Source organism: Giraffa tippelskirchi, chromosome X (assembly GCF_054371585.1).
Source record: "Giraffa tippelskirchi isolate mGirTip1 chromosome X, T2T-mGirTip1v1.2.pri, whole genome shotgun sequence".
Classification (NCBI taxonomy): domain Eukaryota; kingdom Metazoa; phylum Chordata; class Mammalia; order Artiodactyla; family Giraffidae; genus Giraffa; species Giraffa tippelskirchi.
In genome coordinates, this window is record NC_137289.1 from 122813339 (window position 1) to 122828752 (window position 15414).

The 15414-nt window shown below is 36.1% G+C and overlaps 1 protein-coding gene across 1 annotated transcript; it reads left to right on the top strand.

The window, feature by feature from the left end:
* Nucleotides 1-693: 693 nt before the first annotated feature.
* LOC145535754 (glycerol kinase-like) lies at nucleotides 694-10307 on the top strand. Its single transcript, XM_081564105.1, has 7 exons — nucleotides 694-797; nucleotides 1591-1675; nucleotides 2543-2663; nucleotides 2772-2915; nucleotides 5162-5242; nucleotides 8210-8296; nucleotides 10123-10307. Exons 1-7 carry the CDS (start codon nucleotides 694-696, stop codon nucleotides 10131-10133), a joined length of 633 nt encoding a protein of 210 aa, XP_081420231.1. The 3' UTR covers nucleotides 10134-10307.
* The last annotated feature ends 5107 nt before the right edge of the window (nucleotides 10308-15414 follow it).

Here is a 15414-nt window from a genome sequence, read left to right on the forward strand (position 1 = left end):
ACACACAGACAGACCCACACACACACACAGACACACACACAGGGACACATTTCTGATTCCGAATGCAATGAAGGCCACTTCTTCATCTGCTAGTCAGCAACCTTAAAAATAGTGGAAATGGGGACTTCCCTGATGGTCCAATGGTTAAGAATCCGCCTGCCAATGCACCGGACACAGGATCAATCCTTGGTCCAGGAACTAAGATCCCACATGCCATGGGGCATCTAAGCCCATACCCCACTCCTACTGAGGCCACATGCCCCAGAGTTGGTGCTCCACAACAAGAGAAGCCACTGGCGATGAGAAACCTGTGCCCCATGTCTAGAGAGCAGCTGCCACTCGTTGCAACTAGAGAAAGCCTGTGCACAGCAATAAAGACCCAGCACATCCGAAAATAAATTAAATATTTTTTTAAAAATAGTGGAAATGAGCTACAATACCTTAACAAAACTAATCCAGTTCCTGTCATTCTTGGACTGGGTTATATTTTAGTGGTAGGTATTCAATGTGGAGAAATTTGCTTTTCTTGCTGCTTGTATTCTGCTACAATTAGCAACATTTTGCTGTACTGCATATTAGGAAATCAAAAGTCCCGTCCTAATTTTTTAAACACGTGTGCTTGTTGATGGAAAGAAGTAGTATATACTAGAATGATTTTTTGTGTTTTTTTTTTGTTGTTGTCGTTTGTTTTTAATGTTAGAAAAACTTGCTAAAGAAGTAGGTACTTCTTATGGCTGCTATTTCGTCCCAGCATTTTCGGGGCTGTATGCACCTTATTGGGAGCCCAGTGCAAGAGGGTAAGAATTGAAAATAAGGTATGCTTTTGTCAGTCTTGATTTATTTACTATATTAGCTAAGAACTTATTGGTTAATAGTTTTATATTTTCAAATGATTTTGAAATATGGAGGAAATCTTTTATACTTGGGAAGTATAATTGTAGAACCTTTAAACTCTAAGAAGTTGGGACTTCCCTGGCTGTCCAGTGGTTAGGACTCCACGCTTCCACTGCAGGAGGCATGGATTCAATCCCTGGTTGAGGAACTAAGATACTACACTGCATGCCCCGTGGCATGACATAAAGAAGAACTCCAGGGACTTCCCTGGTGGTTCAGTGGCTGGGACTCTGCCCTCCCTCCCAGTTCAGGGCACCTAGGTTCTAGATCCCACCTGCCACAACTAAGACCTGGTTCAGCCAAATCAATAAATAAATATTAGAAAAAAAAACCCATGAAGTTATGTCATCTGAAAATAAGCCCCGGCCATATTCCTATTCATGTTAGTATTATTATCATTTATCTTCAAGATACCTGCAAGTTATGTATCAAAAGGCCATCATCTAAATGAATATTGATTTGGTTTTATATTATTGTCATCTATTCAGATAGATCATGAACTTTTTCATATGTGGATGCAACATTGTAGACTATAAGGATTTTGCCAGCTACTTAATGTTTGTGCCCAGTTTTGGCTCCCCCCCTGACCCCGTACACGTCTATGTACCAAATTCAACCTTTCCATATTTAGCACATTCCCGATTGATGACTCATTTATTCTGCTCTAATCTTAAAAATCTTTGTGTGTATTTTTAGGATCATCTGTGGGCTCACTCAGTTCACCAATAAATGCCATATTGCTTTTGCTGCATTAGAAGCTGTTTGTTTCCAAACTCGAGAGGTAATCAACATGGGCCTTTTTCCTGTACTTAATCCACCTTTATTATTCCTAAACCAATTTTATATATATGTATATGCTAGAATTTTATGAGAATTTAATAAGCTTGTTCTTGTTGTTCAGTCACTAAGTTGTGTCCGACTCTTTGTGACCCCCATGGACTGCAGCACGCCAGGCTTCCCTGTCCTTCACCATCTCCAGAGTTTGCTCAAACTCATGTCCATTGAGTCAGTGATGCTATCCAACCATCTCATCCTCTGCTGCCCACTTCTGTTCTTGCCCTCAATCTTCCCAGCATAATCAGAAATTAAGCCTGGGGACTTCCCTAGCGGTCCAGTGATTAAGACTTCATGCTTCCACTGCAGGGGGCACGGGTTCCATCCCAGGTCAGGGAGCTAAGATCCCATGGGCTGCACAGTAAGGCCCCCCCCCCAATTTTTTTTTTAAATTAAGCCTGCCTAAACTGTGATGTAATAAATGCAAGTTTGTTTTCTTTTCCCAGCTGTCATTACTTTCTAAGTTCCTGTTAGCTGCTGGGCACTGGGCATTTTACAGTTGAGGGGATGCTGAGCGACACATATTAGGCAAAGGATTTGAGTAGTAGCACAAACATAGATACCACGGCAGGAAATCAGGGTGCAAAATAGAGTTGTCTGGCTTGCTTGAATATAGAGGTGAGTACAGAGGAGTGGTAAGAGAAAAGGTTGGTGGTAACCAGATCAAGGAGGACCTAGAAGAAATCTCAATTTTCCTTCTGTAGGCTTTGGGGAGCTTTTGCATATTTTTAAGTAGAAGATGGCTATTTTCTGAGATATTACTGTGTGGTACTTTGATGATGTTCATTGCACTGGGTTTTTTTTTTTTTTTCAGATTTTGGACGCCATGAACCGCGACTGTGGAATTCCACTCAGCCATTTGCAGGTAGACGGTGGAATGACCAACAACAAAATCCTTATGCAGTTACAAGCAGACATTCTGTATATTACAGTAGGTCAGTAACCCTCATTCCTTCAAACCCCAATAGTCATGTTTTTTTGGAAGAACTGATTTTTCAGGCATATGTAACTGCTAAGATAGTGATGTTGTTCGCTCCCCTCAGTGAAGCCGTCCATGCCTGAAACAACTGCCCTGGGAGCCGCCATGGCTGCAGGAGCTGCAGAAGGGGTTGGAGTCTGGAGTCTGGAGCCTGAGGACTTGTCGGCTGTCACAATGGAGCGATTTGAACCTCAGATCAACGCTGAGGGTACTTTTATTTATTTTTATTGTAGAGTTGATTTCTAATACAATGTTGTGTTAGTTCCAGCAGTACAGCAAAGTGATTCAATTATATATACTATGTTTTTCAGATTCTTTTCCCTTATAGGTCATTACATAATATTGAGTATAGTTCCCTGTGCTCCACAGTTACCTTTTTCAGTGAGGGTACTTGTAAAAACTGAAGATTGGTGTACTGTGAAAAGGGAGAGAGAGTTTGGTGGTTTAGTCACAAATCAAGAAATGAAATAAGATTGCAAATGCAAAGGTAATTTCATATTCAGCTGCTGAACATACTTGGCTTCATATTTGAATGAATGTGAATAAGAGAAATAGTTCCCTATTAAAAAAAAAAAAACAAACTTCTATAATCACTGTTTTACCATTCACTTCTACTGTTTATAGTCTCTTCATGTACAAGGATAACAGTGCCACAGTATCAGTTTTATTAGTAGCCTGTTAGTGTAACCTTTTCTGACAGTGACAAGGGAGATATATAGACCACCGACACATCATGTCTGCATTGGGTCATCTTTAGTGCCAATGCCCAGTTTTAGGACAGGATTAACTGGGCTAAGGACCATTCTGGTAACTTTTAACTAAGCACAGCAGGGCTAGCCTGACAAAAGCAGCAACAATTTACATCAATGAGCATTAAATATTTGACTCACTGTTGCAACAAACAAAACTAAGCCACAAGACCGACCAATAGACTGTAGCCCGCCAGGCTCCTCTGTCCATGAACTTTCCAGGCAAGAATACTGGAGTGGGTTGTCAGTTCCTCCTCCAGGGGATCTTCCCAACCCAGGGATCAAATCCATGTCTCTTGCATCTCCTGCATTGGCAGGTGGATTCTTTACCACTGCACCACCTGGGAAGCTCTAATACCTGTAATTAAGTTTGTGTACAAAAGTCAGGTTTTATATATTCAATTTGGTTTTAAACCTTTTTAAAAAGCTGTCTATAAAATGGTATCATAGTGAATTTTGTGGTGGTTCAGATGGTAAAAAATCTGCCTGCAATGCGGGACACCTGGGTTTGATCCTTGGGTTGGGAAGATCCCCTGGAGAAGGGAACAGCTACCCACTCCAGTATTCCAGCCTGGAGAATTCCATGGACAGAGGAGCCTGGCGGGCTACAGTGCATGGGGTCACAAAGAGTTGGACACGACTGAGCGACTTTCACTTTCCAAGGTCCTCTGCCTTCCCCCAAAGAGAAGGCAGATTAAATAGGATTCTCCTTTCTAATTCATCACCACCTGCTTGTGAATGACCTGGTCTTAGCAGGTAGCCTGTCTCTGCATCTCCCTTCAGTTTGCAGACCAGGCTGAATTTCCCTCCAACTTCCACACAAGCTTCTCTCTGCCGTCACTGGCAGTCTTTGGCAGCCATACTGGGATCGGAGTCCTGGTAAAGCTCCATGTCAGTTAAATACAGTGTAACAAACATCAGTTGAATAAGTGAAACAATTTGTCAAGAATGATGAGTGAATATTAGTACTTAGAACATCTTAGTAAACTGTCTTTCTTTTTTAAAAAACTTTTTATTTTTTATTGGAGTATAGTAACTAACGGACTTCCCTGGTGGCTCAGAGGTTAAAGCGTCTGCCTCCAATGCAGGAGACCTGGGTTCGATCCCTGGGTCGGGCAGTTCCACTGGAGAAGGAAATGGCAACCCACTCCAGTATTCTTGCCTGGAGAATCCCATGGACGGAGGAGCCTGGTAGGCTACAGTCCACGGGGTCGCAAAGAGTCGGACACGACTGAGCGACTTCCCAGTAGCATAGTAACTAACAGTTGTTATTGATAGTTTCAGGTGTACAGCAAAGCGACTCAGCCATACGTGTGAAAGTGAAAGTCGCTCAGTTGTGTCCGACTCTTTGTGACCACATGGACTATACAGTCCATGGAATTCTCCAGGCCAGAATACTGGAGTGGGTAGCTGTCCCTTCTCCAGGGGATCTTCCCAACCCAGGGATTGAACCCAGATCTCCCACACTGCAGGCGGATTCTTTACTGTCTGAGCCACCAGGGAAACCAAGAATACTGGAGTGGGTAGCCTATCCCTTCTTCAGTGGATCTTCCCAGTCCAGGAATCGAACTGGAGTCTCCTGGCAGATGATTCCATACGTATACATGTATCCATTCTCCCCCAGACTCCCCTCCCGTCCAGTCTGCCACCTAACATTCAGTAAACTGCCTTTCTTATGTATGGTTTTCCTACTTTCTATTTCTAGAAAGTGAAATTCGTTATTCTACATGGAAGAAAGCTGTGATGAAATCAATGGGTTGGGTTACAACTCAGTCTTCAGAAAGTGGTAAAAATGTTTTTTTTGTTATTGCCACTTTGTCCTAGTATGTTAAATAGCTTCTTTAAGTATCTGTTTATACTTAGCAAGGCTGCTCTGAAGAATAGCATTATCATATGCTCATAGTTTCTAACATTTTGAAAATACTTAAAGTTCTAAACATAAAATGTAAATTATCAGATTGATATATGTGCTTATCTCTATCCTGCCATACCTTTCCTTATTAGTTTATTCCTGGTACTTTGATTGATAACTTAGTTTTCTTAAAAGTAAAAGTATTTCTAGTTTCTTCCTAATGAAAAAAAAAATCAACTAAACTTTTTTTTTTCTCTTCGTAACTGACTTTGCCTTTTTGGGAGGCTGTCTTCATGACCTGAACCGACCAAAAGCTATATTGATTTCATAATACATTTCACGACTTCCTAGACTGCTCCCAAGCCCTTAGTGAGTGTATGTTGTGAGAATTCATTGAAATAAGAGGAAGAAAAGTACCAAGCATAGTAAATTAGAAATGTCATAATTGGGAAATGCTCTTGGCAGAAATTAGAGGACTTTTGTTTTTAATCACTTAGATGGGAAGGTATCTACCATAAATAAACTATTTAGTTGTAAACAGCTCTGAGCTGCCTTTAATATTGAAACAGCCTTTAACATACCTTTAATATGGCATGATATTGTAATCCGTTGCTAAATACAAGATTTGGAATTTAATGAATGAAACAATGGCCAATAATATTTTGAAGCATATAGTTTAAGAGAGAGGAGTTTATAAATGAAATATAGCCTGCCTTCCAACCCCGAAGTGAGTATAGAACCACTTTTTTAAAAAATTATTTATTTATTGGCTGCACCAGTGCTTAGTTGCAGCATGTGGGGTCTAGTTCCCTGTCTAGGGGTCAAACCTGGGCTCCCTTCATTAGGAGCCCAGAGTCTTAGCCACTGGATCACCAGGGAAGTCCCAAGAACCACTTTTAATGTATCTAGCTTTTCAGAGAAGCTTCTGGGATCATCCTGTTTCTACTTGAAGCTTTTGTTTATTATCCTAAATAAGCTTTAGGCTTAATATCCATTGTCTTGACATCTTTTGTTCTGAGACCCACCTTTCTTTCTAAGATGGTGACAAAGCCTTTCTTGCTAAGATTGTCTGCAGTTTTGAGACCTTTTGCAGTTAAACTTCTCAATCATAGGTATTTTTTGTAGCACAGTGGTAGTTGCTTTGAAGGACGCAACAGCCGTGCACTCTGATTTATTTTCTGGTTGCCCTCAGTTAAAAGCTGATGAAAATGAGTTCCGTGATTTCTTTGACTAGTTGTATTTTTTTAAATGGCACAGAAACTTCCCTGGCAGTCCAGTGGTTGAGACTCCACACTTCCAATGCATGGGGCACAGGTTCATCCCTGGTCAGTGAACAAGATCCTGCATGCTCCCAAAAAATAAATAAATAAAATGTATTTTATTTATTTTATGGCCAAAAAAATATTATATGGCCAAATAAATAAATAAAACGGCACAATTCAACCTGTTCCCCTCCCTCGCTGTATCTGCCTCCATGTTGATACCATACATACTTCTTCCTTACTTGCAGTTGAGGATATGATTTTAATCGCCAAGTTCCCACAAAGCCAATTATCATTTTCTCTCTGTTTGCTTACCTTACTGTCAGTGAACTTAAAATGCCAAGAAAAAGTGGATAAAGACAATTACATGATTCTTTTGTTTCTGCCATCAGAATTGATGATAAAATAATTTGATTTTTTGAGAGCTTTTGATTTTTCAAACTTGATTTTTGTTTCAGTTAGGCTGCAGTGTATTTAAGGCAAAGTGTAAAAAACAATTTGTAGTAGATTTATGAAAAGCACTCATGTACAACATTTTGAGAGTCTCAAAAACTGTATAATAATCCAGATAACAATATTCAATTAGTGAAATGCTGATTGTTCTTCATGCAATGTAAGCTATGTAATAATAGTACAGATAGAATCTTGTTTTGATGATCTCATAAGGCTATTCAAATTGCTGCCTGGCCTCTTATCCTCTTTAAATAGTTTTAATTTATGGGAAGAATATTATGTTAGCTTAATTTCCAAAGCATATTGCCAATTTTGAAGCATTCATATTTATTTTCTTGTTGGTAACTATATTTGAATGGAATGTAAAGAATTTTTAACATACAATTTAATATGTTTTAAATGTTGTAGAAATGATTGGGGATTTAATATTTTTTGGAGAGAGCTTATGATAAGTAATGACTTCATGACTTTGTACTCCAAACCCACCAAAATAACATTTTCTTCAAAAATTGTTAAATGTTCAAGATACATAATGTTTAAATTCAAGAAAAGCCTATGTCTGTATCTATCTAGCTATTCTTTAAAGGAAATGTTTTCAATCAGGTTAGAAAATATCAAAACAATTGTGTTCTCAGACAATATTTTAAAATGTAGATTAATACAGTTTAGTTTTTAAATTATAGTAACATTAATTTTCAGGTTCATTTTGTTATACCAACTGTGTGTAAAAAAGAAAATGAAACCAATAGGGTTTGAAATTCATTTTCAAACTCATGAATTGGACTAATATAACTCTTCTCTGATAGCCAAAGGATCTATAATTTTAATCTGGATGGGGAATGGGATTGCTCACTTAGTATCTTTTGGGGAAGAACCAAGAAAGCTAAAATCAGCAGCCTCCCAAAAAGAAAGTTCTCCTTCAGCTTTCTTTGGCTTTGCCAGTGGAAGGTTTATGTTTGTCTATATGCTCTATGTTCTTGCTATTTGTGGCATGCTATCTGTACCGTTTGTTAACTGTCATAAGCCCTCAGTTTGGATTCTGGTTTTGATTTAAAGTAATAACTCTTTGATACTATTTTTATAACTTTTTTTTTGCTATCATGTGATTCTTAACACAAATATTGTAATTATGTGTCTCTCTTTTGGTTTGCTTGACTGGAATTCCCTCCTACTCGGATGACAACAGGTGACCCTAGTATCTTCTGTAGTCTACCCTTGGGCTTTTTTATAGTGAGTAGCGTGGCAATGTTAATCGGAGCAAGGTACCTCTCAGGTCAGTTCCTCTTTAAATTAGACAATTATATGAGTTAGCGTTAATGTATTTGTGTATAAATCAACAGAAAGTTTTCAGTATTTTTCCTTCTTCCTGTTCTTAGGAACCTGGAAAATCTATTAAAGGTCTAGTTAATATACCATTTAATTCAGAATTAAGGACTGTGACTCTGCTTTTATTCTCTTTGATTTTTAGTAGATGATTTTCTTTGAGGGGCTACATTCTGCTGGCAAGTGCAGCAGTAAGCACAAGTACTACTGTTCATGCTTAAATGAAAGGATGTTCAGAGTGTTAGATGAAATGTATAGTATTTGAAATCAATTGAATTTGCTTTCAAATGTGCCTAAGTTGTTTTTCATGCTTATGAAAATCTTCTACACAAGTCTTAACATTTCAATCCTGGTAAGACTTTCGGCCAGAGTATGTTAGCAGAGTTTCTGTAAAACTCTAAACCTGGGGAAAATGTATTGTCACTTTTATTTTAGTTAAGAGAATACATTGGTGAACTGAAATTTTTTTTTAATTATTGCTGAAATAAATTGGGGGTGAAATTCAAACTGAATTATTACTTTTGCATGTTCTGAATATTCTTATAAAAGTAAAATTGCTCAGTACATTATAAAACTCACTGTGTAACCAGCATTAATTTAAATATAATAATCATTTTTGGAAGTTGTTCCTGATAATAGCTCAGTTTTTCTTCAAATTAATGGCCTAAATGGAAATGACATACTTCATATGTTGCCAAGAAAGTGAAACATTTAAAAAATCTTCTTAATTAGGGAAAGAGTTGAATTATTTCTCTTAATTAATTACAAGATGACCTGGGTTTAAAATGTAAAAATTTTTTATTGATATGGGAGAACATCTGTTTTTAGAAGTCTGACAAGCATTAATCAGCTTGGCATCATCACTAAAGCACTATATATAAATATGGAATGAAAAGTTATTTACATTAGCAGAAAGGGAATAAAAATGATCTACATTAGCAGAACATTAAATTATCTTTTAAATTATGATAAAATTTCATGATTATGTGCATGAGAATTTAAAATTAGATTTACCTTTTTCTGTGTTCTTGTTTATAATAAATTTGTTCAAATCTTTTTCTTCCATAACAACCATGTTGGTATTAGTGCTTTACACCTTACAAAAGGCTTCTGTATACATAAATCTGTACAGAATTAGCAGATGCTTATTTTCTTTCTGCTTCTCAGGAATGTTTGGTGGAAGAGTCTGAGTATTCCCCAGAAGAACTATAATTTAAATTTTTTTTAATTCTGTTTTAGGAAAAGTTCTATTTTTTTTCTTTATCCTGAGGTTTTTTTTGTTTTGTTTTGCTTGTTTGTTTGTTTTTGGCTGCATTATGATGGTCTGGAAAAGGAAAGAAAATAGCATTGCAGCTGAATGTTTTCATCGATATTTTTTCCCCTTCTGTTTCCCTTTGATGCCAGTACAGAATGAAAAAGCTTGGTCTTTGAAAAAATAGGATATATAACATATCTCTAAGCTAAAGGATACAGTAAATGTCCAAATTCCCAGACTTCCAAAATAGATATGATTGCCATCTTTAGGATCTCTCTTGGTAACATATGCTGAGATTTGAGAAAAATTGGAATGACTTGTCTTGGTAAACAGTTAGCAATAGCGTTCATTTGCTAATTTTGAAATTGGCCCAGTTATATTTGTTGCATTTTACCTGTGAAGCAATATTTAGGAATCATATGGAATTTCTAGCTCAATAATGATCGAATCATCTTCATTGCTTTAACTCCTAAATTGCATGTTGATTATTATTGATATATATGATTTTTGTCCCATTTTAGGTATGCCGTAAATACTACCAACTCATGGATTCCAAAGATGCGAGCTCTTTACCTATGGAGAGAATCCAGTGATTCTGTCTCTTAATGTGATGACACTATTCATAGACTGATTTTATTTATAAGCCACTTGCTGCATGATCCTCCAAGTAGACCTGTGGCTTGAAATAAAGAAAATGCAGCAGAAAGAATGCTATAGAAACATTTGGTGTGTTTTTTAACAGCACTAGTTAAGATTGGACCAGCCACCTTTGGGGCTGACCCCCTCCTTTGCAATCATTTCCTGCCTCATTCCCTGTAAGATCTAGGAAGAATTCAGATCCTACCCATTGGAATCTTTCATCACGTATATTCAAATTCTGATGGGCCAGGATTTGATTCCTGCACTACACACGCTTCATTAAGGGGCTATTACTAACTGGCTAAAAATCTGTGATTTTTTGTTTGCTTCCTTTTAACAGACTCCCCTACCCAAAGTCCTCTTCTCTGCTTATTAGGGAGACCACAACATCTTCACTAAATGTTTAAATGGAAGCCTCTACTAAATTCTTAAAATAGAAATTTCGTACCCTCATTCTTTAGGCATTTTTCTAAAAAGTATTTGCCAAAACTGAAAATTCTTCATGTATTTTACATGGTCTCACTAATTATACTGAATTGCTATCTGGATCTTATAGGGAAGGACACTTTCCTTTTTTTTTTTTTTTTTTTTTCGTTCCTTTTTATATTTTTTACATTGTGTATAACATATATGTCTCTATATTTTGTATAATGAGGGTAGCCCATTTATAAATTAAGAGTACATGTTCTCACTAATTACACTGAATTTCTGTCAGGATCTTATAGGGAAGAATACTTCCTTTTCTTTTCATCTCTCCTTTTTATATTTCTTACTTTGTATGTGTAACATACATGTGTTTATATTTTATATACTGAGGGTAGCCCATTTATAAATTAAGAACACATTATATTCAGTGGATTCTAATGGGGCTGGTCTTAAGTGGACCACTATGTGTATAAATATTTTGGGGAAAACAGCTGTATACATTTTTGGGCAACAATTATGCATATTATTTCCCAGGAAAAGCTTTCTTGAAGAGCCAACATTTAAAATTTAAGTATATGTTCTATGTGAATGAAAGAAAATGTACTTTATTGTGACTATAATTTCTTATACCATACTTTTATATGCTAAAAAAAAAAACCCTGTGGAAGACTATAGCAAATATTGTTTTCAAATACAAGCACTTAGTCCATATAAAGTTTGCTTTTCCTTTGATATAAATTTAGACCTATTTGGGATCCTTTTGAGGGAATATCAAAAAAAGTTTATAAAAAGAGCCAAGAATCTCTTTCCATCTAAGTATGTTATAAATTGCTGATGAGAAATTAAAATGTCTATTTGAGATGACAAGTAGTTATCTCTGCTTATGGACATATTATTAATACAACATAAAAATGGTTTAATTGATAGAAAAAGCTTCCAGTAAACCCAAGAATTTCCTTCTTGGGTTGCAGCCACAACCAAGAAATTCTCAAAAAATTTAATGTGAGGCATTATAGCAACTTACCTAATCTAGCTTCTCAATGTCAATTTTAAAAGAAGCTTAATTTTTTTACTACAAACAAGAAAGTACTGCCTCCTAATTATTTTCTTCAGTGATGAAAATGGAAAAATATTTGTATATTAATATAAAAGGTTTTGTTTTGTTTGGAATGAATGGTAGCTTGCATTTTCAGTTCTGATTATGCTGTTTGTAAATTATTGAATCTGCTGGGTTTTATTGGTGCAGCTGCCACTTTAGTGACATAAATGTTACAGAACGGTACTATGAAATTATTATTTTGTGGCAAGGACACTTTTAAACATCGTTTGTTTCTACAAAGGTAGTTTGAGTTAATGTAAATAACTGTGAAAATCATTGTTCCAATAATTTTAAGATTACATTAATTTTCTGTAAATTGTGATATTTATAAATGTTTGAAATGATACACGTTGATATTTAATGATAAATTTACTTAAAATAAATTGACCCTCATTCTTACTTGCATTTCTCATTTACAGACTAGAACTTAGATCAAAGTTAATTGAGAAAGATGATTCAGGAAACGTTCAGCTCAGCTGTTAGCCCTTGATCAGGCACACACTGAAGAATTAACCAACAGCTGAAGAAGTAGTTTCTGGGACGATGAGCACCTTACTTGTTCTGTTAAAAAAGACTACACTGTCCCATCTCAGCATCCAGAAAATGCCCCGGTGAGGTCAGCAGCTGTTCTCAATAGAGTCTTGCAGTCATGGCTAACCATGGCTTACTGGTTCCACTCTATGCTTCAGTTCCTCTCTACCTGGGTGAGTTGGTGGAGTCAAGTACGCCATTATTTTCTGAACTCAATCGCCAACACCTCAATCTTTTGTTCTCCAGGTAATCAGTAACATAAATAATGCATTTTTGCTTCTGTAATGATATCTTAGAATTGTTTAGTGTGTGTTTTTTTTTTAAATGCCTAAGTCTCAGTTCTTTGGCTTATAGGTATTTTGTATCCTGTGGGAATGAAGAATGATTGCAATTTAGGAGGAACCATGAAACAAAGATGTCATAGCACAGAAACTATAACAGCATTGGTAGTCAAGTAGGTAGTTTTTACCTCATAGTGTCTAATCATAAAGAGAAGTGCAAAAATTACTATTTTTATAGCTTTAATAAGGTATAATTGATATATAGAAAACTGTACATATTTAATGTATATACTTTGATGAGCTTGGACTTAATGCATACACCCATTATCCCATCACCAAAATCAAGGTTATAAACATACCAATCACCTCCAAAAATTTCCTTGTGTCCCTTTGCTTTCTGTGTTTGTATGTTTAAGAATGCTTAACATGAAATCTACCCTCTTAAATTTTTAAATGCACAATAACGTATTGTTAACTATGGCACTAAGTTGTACAGCAATCTCTAGGACTTAATCATCTTGTGTAACTAACTTCATACCCATTGAACCCCCTCACCCCACCCCCTGCTAACCACCAATCTCCTTTCTGTTTATATGTTTGACTTTTTAAGATTCCACACATAATGGAAGATTATGCAGTATTTCTTTTTGTGTCCAGTTTATTTCACTTAGCATAAGGTGTTATAGGTCCATTGATGTTGCAAACAGTAGAATTTCCTTCTTTTTAAGGCTGATCAAGATTCTATTGTATGTATATACCACATTTTCTTTATCCATTCATCTGTCAGTGGACATTTGGGTTGTATCTATATGTTGGCTGTTGTGAATAATGCTGCAGTGAACCTGGGAGTGTAGATATCCTGATTTCGATTCTTTGGGATATATACTCAAAAGTAGAATTGCTGCATCATATGGTAGTTCTATTTTTAATTTTTTGAGGAATCTTCATACTGTTTTCCATAGTGGCTGCACCATTTTACCTTCCCACCAACAGTGTAAAAGTGTTCCAAGAATTAGTTTTTAACTAGAACTTTGTAATAGCTTGTTTTAACTATACTTTTTAAATAAGGAAGTTTACTTGATCTGTTCTTGCAACCTAACAATTCATCAGGTCACATAATAGGCATTACTGGAAAACTGAGTGAGTTTCAAAACCAACTTGATTGCTACTTGATCTATACTTTATAGATACATATCTTAGCTCCGGTCTTACGTTAAAGGATAAAATGTGTTAAGTATCACAGACAAAGAACTCTCACCAGAATTTCTAAAGATTTCCCTGTCATCAGTTTTAGTGAAAATGACCTATTAAGTTAAATTTGGGGACTGTAAAGATAAATATTCTGAGAAACAGAAGATAGGTTAAAAACAAGTTGCTCATGTTAATCGGCTACACCCCCAATATGAAATAGAAAGTTTTTTTTACAAAGTTTTTAAAAACTAGTTGCTCAATTAATTTTAATTAATTTTTGGCCATGCCACATTGCGGTGCAGGATGTTAGTTCCCTAAGCAGGGATTGAACTCTCGCCCGTTGCAGCAGAAGCTCAGAGTCTTAACCACTGTACCACCATGGAAGCCCCTTGCAAATCTAAATTTTTGAGCTTAAATTCTGAGGCCAGTGTACATGAATGTTCATGACAGCATTATTCGTAATAGCTCAAGAGAAAACAACCGTCTTATCAATTGATGAATGGTAAATGAAAGGTGAGATATCCATACAGTGGAATATTACTCACATGTAAACATGATAAGGTACCACACACATACTACAACATAAATGAATCTTGAAAACTAAGCAGAGAAAAATCATACAAAAAGCCACATAGTGTATGATTCAGATTGCATGAAATGTCCAGAATAGACAAATTCACAGGGACAGAAGGTGGATTAGTGGCTGCCAGAGTCTAGGGGGGTGGGGTACAGGGAGGGGAAAAGGGACGTGACTGCTAATGGACAGGATTTCTTTTGGGGTGATGATTGCACAACTTTGTGAATATACTAAAAACTGAAGCATACACTTTAAAGGAGTGCATTTATGGTATATGAATTATACCTCAATGAAAGTATAATTTGCATTTATGTAAAATAAATATATTTGTCCAGTCCCTGACAGCATGTGAGCTTATAGTCCCTGAAATGAGTCCTCTGAAGGAAATAAATTTTATTTGCTCCTCGAAAATATGGAGGTTAATAAATGTATCTCCTTTTTATTTCACTTTCATTAACTCTTTTTCAAGTATCTAATATTGGAAATAAGAAAAATCCTTTAGTCACTATTACATAAAAGATTATGAAGAAGTAGAAGATCTGGGCTCCCATTCAGCTTCCCAGGGATTTTCCTGGTCTGTCCAACAGAATATACTGATCAAAAGGGTACAGCTAACTCGTTTTCCCCAAAGACTTGGTAAATGAGGAGGCAGTCTTCTGAACATATTAAGTAAAACATATTACCATAATTACCAGTAACGTGACTTGTAGTTAAGAAACTGTGCTGTGTCTTAATTTTCTTGAAGGTTTAATCTCATCTTCTTTCTCCTCAAGCTCATTTTAAACCTTCAGCCTTTTATTAATTTACCACCACGTCTCTTTCTTTACTACAGTGTTTTTAGGAGAAAACAATGTCTGTTTGCCATCTACTCCTTCAGTAAATTATTCTTGAATTAAATATTGCATGCTGGAGAGAGAAATATAATTACTAAAAAGCATGACATATTATGGAGTTTATTTAGTGTGCTGAATAGGTTTTACATAAAGTAGTATTTGATTATGCAATATTTATGTTGTGAGAAATATCTATCTGTATCTGTGACAATTGAATATAGTTTAAAATTAGTGAT